This window comes from Hippopotamus amphibius, chromosome 2 (genome assembly GCF_030028045.1).
Source record: "Hippopotamus amphibius kiboko isolate mHipAmp2 chromosome 2, mHipAmp2.hap2, whole genome shotgun sequence".
Taxonomy (NCBI): domain Eukaryota; kingdom Metazoa; phylum Chordata; class Mammalia; order Artiodactyla; family Hippopotamidae; genus Hippopotamus; species Hippopotamus amphibius.
In genome coordinates, this window is record NC_080187.1 from 138,149,809 (window position 1) to 138,163,323 (window position 13,515).

The 13,515-nt window shown below is 46.7% G+C and overlaps 1 protein-coding gene across 2 annotated transcripts in view; it reads right to left on the minus strand.

Annotated features, from left to right (window-relative positions):
* Positions 1 to 785: 785 nt before the first annotated feature.
* SLCO3A1 (solute carrier organic anion transporter family member 3A1) overlaps positions 786 to 13,515 on the minus strand; it is a 308,477-nt gene continuing 295,747 nt past the window's right edge. The window contains exons 10-11 of one of the 2 annotated variants that reach the window (XM_057721542.1): positions 10,453 to 10,695; positions 786 to 1,453 (exon numbers count right to left, since the gene is read on the minus strand). In XM_057721542.1, the coding sequence (XP_057577525.1) occupies positions 1,371 to 1,453; positions 10,453 to 10,695 (326 nt within the window). In that variant the 3' untranslated portion in view covers positions 786 to 1,370. Of the gene's footprint in view, positions 1,454 to 9,217; positions 10,696 to 13,515 lie in introns of those variants that run through there. The other variant, XM_057721541.1, reaches the window with a different exon arrangement.

The window sequence follows — 13,515 nt, forward strand, 5'->3', positions numbered from 1 at the left end:
AGAGAAGTTAGCCAAGTAGCAAGTGACCTCACAACGACTGCGAAGGCAACTGGAGCTCCATACAGGGGGTGGGGCTTGTGGGAGGGTCTATGGACCTCGAGAAAGGAAGGCAAATGCCGCCGTTGCCTCAGAGGGGTGGGCCTAAAGTCAAAGCCCCAGAGGTTGATGAGTCTGAGGTTGTTTGTTCCTCATTCATTCAATTGTACACGAGCATCCACCAGATGTCACACTCTGTCCTAGGCAGTGTACCCTGAGAGGAAGCCGTTCCCTGCTCTCCCAGCGTTTATAGACAATGGGAGAACCAGAAAGGAAAATCAAATGGTGACAGTACAGTACTATGGTACTGATACTACAAATGTATTGATGGGAACTGTAGCAGTGCTGTGGAGCATCTAATCCCAGCCAGGGGCTGGGCAACAATGAACGAGTACCATTTCTCAATGCCTGTTCTCTGTGAGACGCAGTGCTGCCTCAATAGGGGATCTCACTGAAGCCTTATCACAATTGTGTAAAGCAGGCGAAAATATTCCCATTTTACAGATGATGAAACTGGGGTTCAGAGGAGTCAGATCACTTCCCCAGTGCCACACCAGTAGCGAGTGCTGGGGTGAGGATTTGAACCCAGGTCTGTTTTGGCTCCAAAGACCGTGCTCTTTTGAACAATTCAAAGGCCGTAAATATAGAACACACACAGCCAGAAACTCTCTCCTCAAGAGTCTTTGAGGATTGTTCTACCCAAAGACACAAGAGAGAAGGATAATAGAGATTACAGCGTGAGACTGAGGAAGAATTAAAATAGTGCTTTTAATATAATTTTCAGCAAACGTACAGTACGTACTTTACATCACATATTTCTAAACCGCTCATCTGGAAAATAGAAGCTGCAAAAATACAGAATACCACACTCAAAATCTATTGAGTATGTGCTTTTTTTCCCCTCCATCCTAGGAAACAGGGTAATTTTTGCCCCCTCCTATTAAAATCCAGCCTCGGCTGCTTTCAGAACTGTTGGAGCCCTCGGTCAGAGAAGTATTCGCAAGAGGGGGTTTTCTAAAGCGTGTCAGCGGGCCATCCCCACAGGAGCCCAAGGAGGAATGGGCAAGAGGAAATTTGCACACCAGGTCAGTATGACTCTTTAGCGATCCAGGAAAATGCCTACTCCAAGGGTTTGGAGGACGCCTGGCCACAGACACCTGCTTAGTCCCCATCACAGGCCTGTGCTTGGGGCCTCAAAGGACTACATACTGGCCGGACCGTCCCCACGGGGACCCTTGGGTTCTCGGGTAGGGCAGAGCACGCTAAGTCAGGCCCGCGAGGTCTGTGGGCGGTGGTGGGCTGTTCTCTGCAGGAAGAGGAAGAGGGCCAGGCCCTCAGCGTCTCACAAAGGAGTCTTCTGAAGGTGACTGTGACTCGGGGCAGGTTTTCTCAGTCTCAATGTCTTGGTACTCTGTGCCTAAAGGGGGAGGGGGGAAGAGAGCCAAGAGGAAAAACAGATCGGTCTTTTCTGGTTTTCCTACTTATTTTTTAGGCTTATATAATAGCATCCTGGCTTTCCAGTGGAATGAATAAGAGCAGGAAGTAGCGTCAATAAAATAAAGTAGCTAGGTTTTGCTAGTCACCCCAAGGAACCAGACTCCGAGCCCAAAGACCTTTATGTAGGCCAAATCTTCCTGAGAAGCATGTGCCTATACATATCTATACCAACACCCACGTGGATGTTTATTCTCCGGGAATGAATAAGAGGCATCCCAGTCATTAACTTATCTCCATCTTATCTAAGTCATCGGTGACAGACCTTGTGTTCCAGGATACTGTCACTGCAATCTCTATTGAAGAGATGGCTGTGTGCCAGGGAGAACCTTCCAGCATCCTAGTGTCACGCTTTCTCCTCCAGCGTTTGGGACTGGTTAGGTTTACACGCAGCCACAGAGGGTCACCACATGCTGAGTGAAAGGACCTCCTCGTTGGAGCGAGGTTTTTAAGCCTCTGCCATGCTTCTGAAATACATGTGGTGGCTTCATTTAAAAGGCATGAAAAACCCAGCTTAGTCTCTGTGATGATTTACAAGCTGTATAGGTCTCTATGACCGTGACATGCAGCTTTCCCGTTCAATGATTGCCACAGTGAAACCACAGAAGTCCCTGCTCATTTCCTTGTCCTCTCTAGACTCTGACCCGGTGGTACAAAAGGTGACAATGTGGAAATGTCACTCCTTTCCTCAGGATTTTGCAGCTGAGATCTGGCTTACAGAAGATGCAGCACGTGTTCTTGACAGTTTGGAGCATCCTTCCTTAACTTTCACAAGGTTCAAGTTCTTACAGTCCTGGGGTCTCTGTTAGAAGCCGTGGGGGCAGGGAGTTGGAGAAGGTGGGATAGAAATGAGAGAGCTGGGGTTGGTTCTTGTGCGCAGAATGAGTGAGGTAGAGGAGGATGAGGAGCTGGTTAAACGCTAAGGTGGAAACAGGAAGGGGGAGTGTTTTTAGAGGTCTCCAGTGTTTACCAAAGGAAAAAAAGAGTTTTTCTCATTTTAGATTTCTGTGCCCAGAGGCAAAATTTGGCAAAGGTTTTCACCTCTAGCTCTTGGCTTATTTCTCTATGAACTGTAGACTTTTGTGGGGGGTGCCTTGCTGGTCTCATCAAGGTTTCCTAAGAAGCCAGACCTGTGTTCTACTTCAGTGGCTTTTGTGGTGTCGTAAAGAGCACTGGTTCAGGAGTCAGACAGACCTCGCATTGGCCCCTGGTGACTTTCTAACTAGCTGTGTGACCTTGGGAAGCTTTGGTTTACTGAGCCTTAGTTTTCTGATCTGTAAAGTGGAAACAATGATACTTACCTCATAGGGCAGGTGTGAGAAAGCTGCTGAGAGCGTTACCTGGGATCAGCCCTGATGGCCCCTGGCACGTGGGTAGCAGCCTCTTAATAAACATGAGCCCCCATCCCCTTTCCTCCTTTAAGGGGCTGGGCTAGAGCACAATTGATGTGTTAGCTGGGTTCCTCTTGTAATGAAACTTCCTACCTCGCATACTTCCACTTCATTTTATGGCCTTTGATTATAAAATCCAACAGTCTTGACAAACCCATCTCCACGAGAGTTACCTTCTGTTAAGGTAGCATGAATTTAAGAAGAACATTGTTTTCTGGGATTTAATGGGATGGTAAAAATCTCACCCTATGGGATGTTAAGCCTCTAGAAAATTTACGATGGTTGTTCCATCTGCTCCTGGTAAGAGAACATAATCACTTTACCTTACAGAAAAATATATGGAATTTGTGCAAATCATCAATTACTGACTGTTGGCCTGAGTCATTAATACAAAAATCGAAACGTCTAGAAACCCTATTCCTAAAAGTCTAGTCTCTGATGATAGAGCAACACGTATTTCCAACCAGTGACCAGCACTGGTGTGTCTGAGGCCCTGGGCTGGAGGTGAGCTCCTGAGGTTGAGGCTGAGGACCACAGGGGTGGCAGCGGTGCCCGGGGTCTCCCCCTGGAGCTGATGACCAGTGCTGAGGACCGTCTCTCTGGCATCTCGGCACTTTGAAATTGCATTTCCAAATGCATTAGAGCAGAGGCATCTCTTGTTTCTTCTTACCTGCCTGCTTCTGGTAGAATACCCCATATATGTTGATCACTGGGCTCTGTGGTTAAGACTGGGAGTAACACAGGAAGAACAGATGTCCCCAGAATACAGCTGTTGCCATGTCCTAGCTGTTATGTGAGGGGGCATGCAAGAGTGTGGGGGGCCCACAGTCCATTTGAGTTAGAGTCTTCTGAATGGGAAGTCCCTAGAGGTAGGAAGGGGTCCCCCATTTCTTGCCCAGTATGGAGTACCCATAAAGGCAAAGAACACGAGCTTTGGATTTGTTGACCTGGGTTTAAATCTCTGCTTTGTGACCTTGAGCCAATTCCCAGCCTCATTTTCCTCTCCTGTAAGCTGAAGCTTAATAACTTGTTTCTGCCTCACAGGACTATGGTTGAGATTAAACAAGCTAATACACGCAATAAGCTGGTTCATACTAAGTGCTTGGTAAATGTTAGCTACTATTATTATTAGTTATTTATGGTTATCAATTATTCTACCAGGCATATCTACTAGCTTTCTAGTGCCAATGTTTCAGGTTGGTGGGAAGGAGGGAAGAAATCTGGAATTCAGATTTCTGGATTGACTCTTCTTTGTCTAGTTCCTACATTTTCCCCTCCTACGCCCACTTCCGTCACTTCAGGAAAAAAGATGATTACTCTGGTAGCGCTAGGGAGTGAGTGTCAGGGCCGGAAGAGACTGTAGGTTGTACAGGTCCAATTCCCCTCATCACAGACGAGAAAGATCATGTTGCCTCCATGGCAAGCCCAGACAATAACGGGATACTTACCTCATTCTTGGAAAATAGGATACCTGAATTAGATTCTTAGGGCTGAAGGACCCTTCATGACTCAGCCCAGGCCACAGCGGCCTCCGCTGCTACAGTCCATCAGCCTATGTGCCATGCTGCTTTAGACCTCAGTTTTCCAGGACAGAGGTCAGCACGCTCCAGCCCTCCCTTGACCAAAGCCAGAGACCGCCTGTCTTGGTAAATAAGGCTTTATTAGAGCACAGCTCGCTCATCTGTTTACACACTGTCTAGGGCCGCTTCCCTGCTATGACAAAAGAGTAGTGGCCACAGAGACTCCACGGCCCTCAAAGCTTGCAGTGCCTACCACCTGGCCCCTTATGGACAGTTTGTGAACTTGCTCTGCTTGGCCTCGCAATGGAGGTCTCTTCCCCTGGCTCCCTGGCAGAAGCCCACCACGCTTTAGTTCTTGTTTTCTAGACTACCTGCTCTCTGAAGCCTCTCTGATTCTTAATGCCATGAGAGTTTCCCAGCTCCCTGAAACAGCCCTCATTGCTCCCAGACAGGCAGACCCCGGCTCTTAAGATCACTATTCTATTGCTTTTACTTGTGTTCAGGTCTGTCTTGCTCATTAAACTGTGAGTTCTTGGAGGATGGGACCATGTCATCTTTACCTTTGTAGCTGGTTCAGGACCTGGCACATGGTCAAAATTTTAATGAAGCAGTGAGTGAACAAACACATGTTTGGAAAATATCAAGCTCATACGATGCTCCACTGAGTGGCACTAATCCTGCCGAGAAAAACTGTGTTACCACATGGACGGTCCCTGAGAAGCCTGAGCTCTGTCCTTGTCTCCATGGCAGTCACAGATGTCTAAGGTGCTGGGGAATCTTGGCTTTTCTGAATTCCCCGTTTTAGGCTTTTTAACTCATGTCCTCCCTGCTAGGATAACCAAGCTCCCTGAGGTCACCTACAAGCGTGAAAAAGAAGAGGCATGGGTGAGTGGCTGGGTGCAGACAGTGTAAATTCCCCGTGTAATCCCTGGCAACAGGCCCCATAAGAAGCCTCTGAACAACATCTTCCCTGCATATTCTGCCAGTTAGAGATTCCCCTGTTTTGCCAACTTAGTCTTGAGCAAACATGATACCCCAGCGGGGCAGGTCCAAAGGCTATCTGTAGGGCCGGTCACTCTCAGAGATTAGGTCCTCATAGCTGTTCAGAACTCAAGAACTTGAACTGAGTTGGGAAAGGTGAGTAAGAAGGAAACCAGGAGGGAAGGACAGAGAGAGGAGAAAAAGGACTCTGTTTATGCCTCAAACTAATTTCCACCAGCACCCTCTCTTGGAACATGTGGCATCTCTGAGGTATTGGATCTGGATTCTAACCTAAAGGGAAACACAGACCACGGTTGAAAGGAGGCTGTTGAGAGGCAGTGACATGAGTGCAGTGGAGGAATTAAGCCCCGACCAGGTGTCCAGTACCTGCTCCTGGACAGATACCTGGTTCTCCCAAACCATCAAAACAGTCAAGTAAGAACAGCACAGACAGCAAACACTCCGTCTGCTGGACTGAAAACCTGCTTGCGTGTTTTTCTCCTCTCCTCCAAACCAAACCAAGCACACAGACAACAGTAAAATAGGGTGATGAACCGAAGGGAAAAATACTAAAGCATTCAGTAAAAAATTTTTCTCTGATACTAAAAGCAGAAGCATGAAAGCCATTCTACCTGTATGTTCCAACATTTTCTAGGGTAGATGTAGAATTAAAACTGGTTTCTCTGAAATACCTTATTTCAAAACATCAGGTAGATGGAAGAACCCATCATTACTTTCTAGAAAAGAACTAGCAAATCTCAATCCACAAGAGGGGATTGGGTTGATGACAGTGCCTTGTATACAAAAGACAACTGTGGAGTTGTGGTTCTTGTTCTTAAACTTGAATATGCAACCAAGTAATCATATCAATAATCTGAAACTCTTGCCAATATTTTTACTACACTTGTGTTCTGGTCCTCTGATTTCAAAATAATAAATCTAGAAATCTAAAAAAAAAAAAAAAATCTACCATTTTCCTTATTTGTAAAAAAAATAAAACAAAATAAGGTGAACACCACAAACAGGACAGACACTTGTCCCGTCCCATCCCTCTGCTCGACTGTATAATCAGCTGCGTTGATTTCTACAGGTTGACCTTTATTGCTTCACGTCGCTCAGGAGTGCATTCAGGACTCCCAAGCAGGGCTGAGAACACAGGCCTGGTGGGCTTGACTAGGTGGCGAAGAAACCACACTTCCCAGGACCTGAACAGTGGGTGGCAAGAAAAACCAGTCTTGTAGGCTCACAGGAAGCCAACAGCTGCTTCTCCTCAGAGGGTTTCTCTGTGAGTATATACATGCATGTTTCCATTTTCCATGCTCCTCATGAGTGGCTGCTTCAGAAGTGTGGAAGATCATCTATCAGCAACCATGGCAGAATCTTCCTCCTGAGAACCTGCCTCAGGAGTGGTGTGGCTATCACCCCAGGGACCGGCTGGTTGCCGGGGACGGAACGCTTCTGTGGGTCACCTGGGGCCTGCATGCGCTCCCATGGGAAGGATGCTCTAGGGTGTGACTGGAGATGGGGAAGTGGAATCAGGGATTTGAATGTATAGACGCCACTTAACCAAACTCTACACGTCATCACTAGGGGAAGCTATTCCACTGGGAGGTGGCGAGAAAGAAGTGATTTTTATGGATAAGCACACTCCTTCCAGCTCAGAAGACATTAGGGAGTCAGTCAAAGGGTTCCTTCGAAGCTCTTGGTCTCCCCTCATTATTTTGCCTGTTAAGCGTTGCTAGCAAATTCCTTCGGGGGCCCGTGAGCAGAAGCCTCTCTGGCTCCCACGTGCTGTGGCCTCCTGGAGTGGCAGTGTCCCCGGGGTGTCTGGGAGCTTCACAGCCTTCCTCTGTGGAGGCGTCGAGGAAGGCAGCAAAGCTGCTGGGCTTCCCTGACAGCCCACACCTCAGCAGGAGGAAGACAGCAAACCCAGTCCCCCAGACACAGGGACCTTCACAAAATGTGTTCACTTCATATACAGGAATAATCTGGTAGAAAACTTCTCGGTCTGTACGTAGGAGTTACAAAAAACCTATCACGAGTTGCAGCAAAGAGAGCCTTTCCCGTCCATCCCTGCGCACTTTCCACTAGGGTGGTGGAGGGGTTTGTAGCAGGAGAGAGAGAACATTAGCATTCACTTTCTAGATTTATTCCATCCCTTACATTTTTTTTTTCTGTAAGTCCAATGGAAATCTCCCCAGGAAATCTTTCCATTCAAAATCCTGCTCAAAACCAAGCAAATAACCAAGGGGCTGGATCACACAGGGTATGTACAATGGATCCTTATAGCACAAAAAAGGAAAATTAAAACTAGACTAGATTTTCTGTTCTGGAGTATAGGAGAGAAATTAAAATTTTTAAAGGTGACAACACACGTTAGAGCCATCTTACAAGAGGGGACTTTAAATTTCGATCCAATTATTGAAAAAACTGAGCCCTGGAGTTGTTTTCTTTTGTCATCCTAACATCTTATTCTCATTTAGCCTAAAATCTTAGGAAAAATAGCCAAAATGCAGAGTTTTCAAAAAACCTTAGAAAAAAGAAAAAGAAAGCAAACAGCCCCATGAAACACGAGGTCCTGCAGCCTCAGTGTGTGTGGACTGAATGTAGAGAGCTGCACAATCATATACAAGAGGGCAGTGATCTATCAGCAATACATTTGCAAGACAAAACCAACCCAGCACCTATCCAGGTGCAATCACAGCCTCAGGAGCCACAGAGCGTACGTAGTTTATGAATTGATGACGAAGCATCCCAGCTTTGACTAGTTAACCTATTGATGAGTGTCCCCATTTTCAGGAACAAGGTCAAACTCAAGCAAAACAGAGGAAAAAACTCTTCCGGGCGCATCCTGTCCCCAGGATGCAGCTGGTCACGGTGACCCCGCACCACGATGCAAGCTTCTCTCTTGGGCATCATTGCTCTGTGAGGCTTTCTCTAGTTTGGGGCTGTCACTCAAATTGCTCCATTTACAGTGTTTGTTAAAAATTTGGCACAACCTGATTCTCTTGTCACCTTCTAGGTGACCTGCAAATACATGTCTGAAGTGAAAAAGCCAACCAACCAATCAACTGACTCACCCTTGGGGTCCTGCCAGGGCCAGGAGTGGCCTAGATCAAGGTCACTGCAACAGCATGAAAGGTGGGTTAACTGGGGCTCGCACACGCTCTCACATAAGCTCTGCCCCTTCTGCAAACGACCTCACCAGGCCGAGTCTGCCGGCTGCAAGAGGTTTTCCTGTGATTCTCACCCCAGACAATGATCGGTTCGCGTCTAGCTGTTTGAGGTTCAGCTACTTTCAAAACACACACAGACAAAGGCCTCTTAGTTCAAGACTGACCCCTGAAAATGTTACTGATATTTTCAAGCAGTGAACGTGCGGCAGCTTCCAGGAGCATGGGGGTCTGTTGTCCCAGACACTACAGGCCGCTCAAAGCTTGTGCTAAAGAGGCAGTTCTCTCTCCCCCTCCTCTCCCCAGAAGCCCTGCACGCATACACGCACCCCACAAGTGAGCGTGTCTCCGCCACAGGCTGAAAAGAACGCCTCTTGGCATGTGAAACGGGCGTATGAAAGGGCTTCCCGTGACAGTGATCACTGAATCACGGGGAACAGATGAGAAGGCAAATTTGCAATTCATCACGTTATCCCCTGTTGTCTCAAATGTGATCCTCTTAAAGGCGGGTTGCATATACACTCTCTTTCCCAGCATTTTTTTTTCTTTTCGTAACACACTGTACACTCTCGTTTTCGCAGGCTATCCGAATGAGGATAAAATGATAAAAAACTACAATCGATTAACTGCATCCCTTGAATCACATTATATTTTTGGTGCATTATAAAAGGAGAAAAGTAAAAGCAACCAGCATAATAAATTCGGCCTAGAGGACTGTGTTAGTGACTGAAGGGTTAACACAGATTTGAGAAGTAGTTAAAAATGGTATCAGAGGGTTATACATACAACAGTTTGAAATTCATATGTACTGCGTTTTTTGTTTTTTCTTAAAAATGGCAAAATGTTTGGCAAGTGTAAGCAAATGACTTGGACTAGGTTGGGCTTCACTGGCTCTGAGCGAAGTCAGTCATAGCCAGGCGAGGCCCACTGCTTCCTGAGGTCACTCTGCGGGGCTGGGGGGCACCCCCCCAATGGGAGGTGCTGCAGGGAAGGGGAGGTGCTGGCCCCCCATGCCCGGCTCCCCCTGGGGCCCTCAGTCTTGAGAAATGGAAATGGAGCTGGTGTGAGGTGCCAATTACAGTCTCCAGCACAGATCACCCTTTAGCATCGCTGAGAGAACTCTGGGGCCTTGAACCACATGTGTAGACTGGGTGAGTCGTCTACACCGCGACCCATATTGCAAAAGTTAGAGAAGCGGGCCTTCACTCCTCTGACGTGGGTGCCCCTCCGCCCCCGTGTGGGCGGGGAGGGTGGCATGGGATGTGTCACTAGTGCTTAGCCTGGCAATGTTGTCGACTTGGGTTTTTTTAGTAGACTTTTTTTTTAATATATATATATAGATTTTGTTTCGAATGTGTATGTATGTCCCGAAAGGTCCGTCCTCCAAGCTGGCCACCACTGTTCCCTGAATCTGGCAGTGCCTGTTGCTTGCAGCTGTCGGCATCCTGAAAAACCATGAGGTGCCTTCAAAGAGGAGACTCTGAGCCCCGGGAGGTCGCATGTCAACCACGTGATCCCACGCTCTCCTTATTCTGAATCCTGCTTGGCTCTGATTTTGAGAAAAAGGACAAAGGTGCTGTGTGTACATGTGTGTGTGTGTGTCTCAGTGTGTACTGAGTTGTTTTTTCTTTTTTTTTTGGACAACTTTTTTCTTTTTTTCTTTTTTTTAGGAAAAATGACCCTTGGATGACTAATACAGAGTTCAGCCCTCCTTCAGTCACTATAAAACAGATTCCATGTTCTCACACCACTCATGATCTTCAAGGTTATAGATAAATTTTGTCCTATGTGTCTGGTTTGCGGGCACAGGGTCCCTCCCCAGATTGTCTAGGGTCAGAGTAGAGGCAAAGAACTCACTGGTGCTCAGCCCGCCCTCGTGGTTTTTGATGTATCGTTTATAGTTTTTCCTCAGGCACTGCCACGTGGTGGTGTAGAGGATGAAGGCAAAGGACTTGAGCGCGATGGCGATGCTGACGTACAGGTATCTGTAGGCCACGTTGTCGTAGAGGACGCAGGCGCCCTGCTCCCCACAGAACGTGCTCCAGAACAGGCAGGTGGAGTCGATGCCAGCCCCGAAGATGAGCGGCGGGGGGATGAAGCCTGTCAGAGGGAAAAGGACAGTTAGCGGTCGGGCCCCAACACGGCAGGGCTGACGGAGAGAAAGGCTCCCCTGTTCCCGTATGTACGTATCTCTTCCTACAGGACTGCAGGGTTCGTGGACCATATTCAGTGGTTCTACAGCACAGTGGGGAAAAGACCCTGTCTGGAGGTCGAACTGCTTGGGTTCGAATCTCAGCTCTGCCTCTTACTGCACAAACCTGTGCAAGGTATTTAAGCCCTCCGTGCCTCAGTTTCTCCATCTGCAAAATGGGGTTAATAATATCAGTCCTTCTCAGATTGCTGTGAAGGTTGGCTCATGGAACACATGCAAGGTATTTAGAATAGTGCCTGGCACAGACTAAACACAAAATAAATGACAGCTGGGATCATCATCCACTGAGAGTCTGAGAAGGAAGAGTCTTCCCTGAAGGGGAGACACTCTTGGTGTCAGTTAAAGAAGTGCAGCCTTGTAGAGGAAACTGCTAAGAGGCATCCTATGCTGTGTATTTTTCTTTTGCATGGGTCTTCTGGGGCTCTGCGTGCTCTTGAGAGCAGGGAGTTGGAACCAGAGGGGACTGAAAGTTGAAAATAAGTGCACTATCCTTCATGTGTGTGTGTATATATATATACGTATGTGCACACACACAGACATATGAAGGATGTGTTCTCATTTGCATATATGCACATAGATATGTAAATATCCATGTGTGTATGGTTTAAGATGGAAAATATCTGCATACGTACTGACAACTTTTCTTCCATAGATATTACCACTGGAGCAGAACACTTGTCATTCTGAGACGCAAACCAGTTTTAAAACCTTCACAATAGACCATTTCAGGCACCTACAACCAGTCATCGAAAAAAGCAGGTAAGGTGGAAACCGTTCACCATCCTGAATTCAGTTTCATATTACTCTGTGTTCAAAGGTTATCAGGCCCAGCTGCACATTAAGATCAGCTGAGGTGTCCTATCCTAGACCAGTTAAATCAGAATATTGGGTGTGTGGCCTGGTCATCAGCACTGTTAAAATAAAACATTCCCAGGTGATTCTAGCCTGTTGGGAGAAAAATGTTTCATCTGTGTTATGGGAAAGCAATGGATAGGCCGTTAATACAAATTAATTACTTTGGAAAAAACAGTGTCCCCAAGGCCAGAATATGGTACCAACCATCTTCTGTGAGAAAGCAGGAAGTGATCCCTGGAAGCAGGTGGTGACAATTCCCAGATCCCACTGCCAAGGTATCCTGATATCCTGAGCTGCCTTTTCAGCTCTGGACTGAGTTTCACTTTTGTATTAAGGAAAGACTTTGAGAATTTGATAAGATATTGACCTTTCATCCAGAAAAATACATCTACCCACAAAATTGCACCCACATTTCAGGGGGTTCATGGACTCCTGAAGTCCACCCATGAGCACCAGAATAAGAATGGCTATATTATATCCATGGCAGAGTCTCCTTTCTGAGGGGCCCTCAGAGGGCAGCCTGGGAGGGGGAGGCTTAATGAAGGCAGCAGCACGTCCTTGTTTTTTTGTTTTTTTTAATGTGAAGTCTAGTTGATTTACAACGTTGTGTTAGTTTCAGGTGTGTAGCACTGTGAATCAATTATACATATGTATGTTCTTGTTCAGATTCTTTTCCATATAGGTTATTACAAGATACTGAATACAGTCCCCATGCTGTACAGTAGGCCCTTGTTGTTTATCTATTTTATATATAGTAGTATGTATCTGTTAATCCCAAACTCCTAATTTATCCCTCCCACTCCTTCCCCTTTGGTAACTAATACATTTGTCATCTATGTCTGTGAGTGCTTCCTTGGTTTTAATGACCAGCCTGGGAAGGGGTGGGGGGAGGGCTGCATGATCCCATCAGTGCTGATGAGGTTCCTCCCTGGGTCCAGGTGCCTCAGCACTTATCCTTAGTACTCTCCAACTGTCTGTTGCTTGTTACCCCAAAGAAAGAATTTTCATTGAAACCTCATTAAACTTCCCTGGCAGCTTGATTTAATAAATAAACTCCAAGCTCGAATTCCCATACATCCTGCTCCCTCTTTGCAGCTCCCAGGTCAGGTTGGTCTTGGCGAGTGGAAACTCGCATTCCCTGCCCGAAAGGATGCTCAGGTATTTGAGACCTTTCTCACCAACCAGTGTGTCTTTTCCTGCCCTCCCAACAGATGCCTTTCTTCATTTAACTGAAAAAGAGCCAACTGCAGGAACTGCCATGGCAACCACTGATAGACACTAAGCCACACTCCACATCACTTAGGTAAAGAAATGGTGATCTGGAGTCAGTTTAGATGTGGATAGACTGGGGATCACTGGGACAAATCTGGCCCATTCCTATGGCCCAATGGGAGCATGTGGATCCACACTCATCCTTCTAAGAGGGTGAGTCAAAAATTATCCGCACTCCAGTTATATTAAAACTTCTATAAACTCTACAGCCAGAGCACAGATAATTTTTGACTCGCCCTCGCATTTGTCGGAGTTTTATTAGGCTGTGATTAGCTCCCAATGCTCCTCCCTCCTTTTCCTTCCGCCACTCTTGTCCTGGCCCACCCATCCATCACCAGGCAATGGGAAACCAACACTATGACACCTCTGGTATAAGCTTTGCTAAGGGAAGGAACTGCTGCTACAAGGGCCTCTCTCTCCACAACGCACGGGTGCCTGAAGAGTTGTATACAAGTCCAAGTTGGACAAATCAGGTCACATTTTAAGCACAATGCATGAAATCTGCAATATAATGGAACCATTCATTAATATTTGCTTAAATCAAAAACAGTCCCTCTAAAGTGTCAATATGTAGCTCCTTC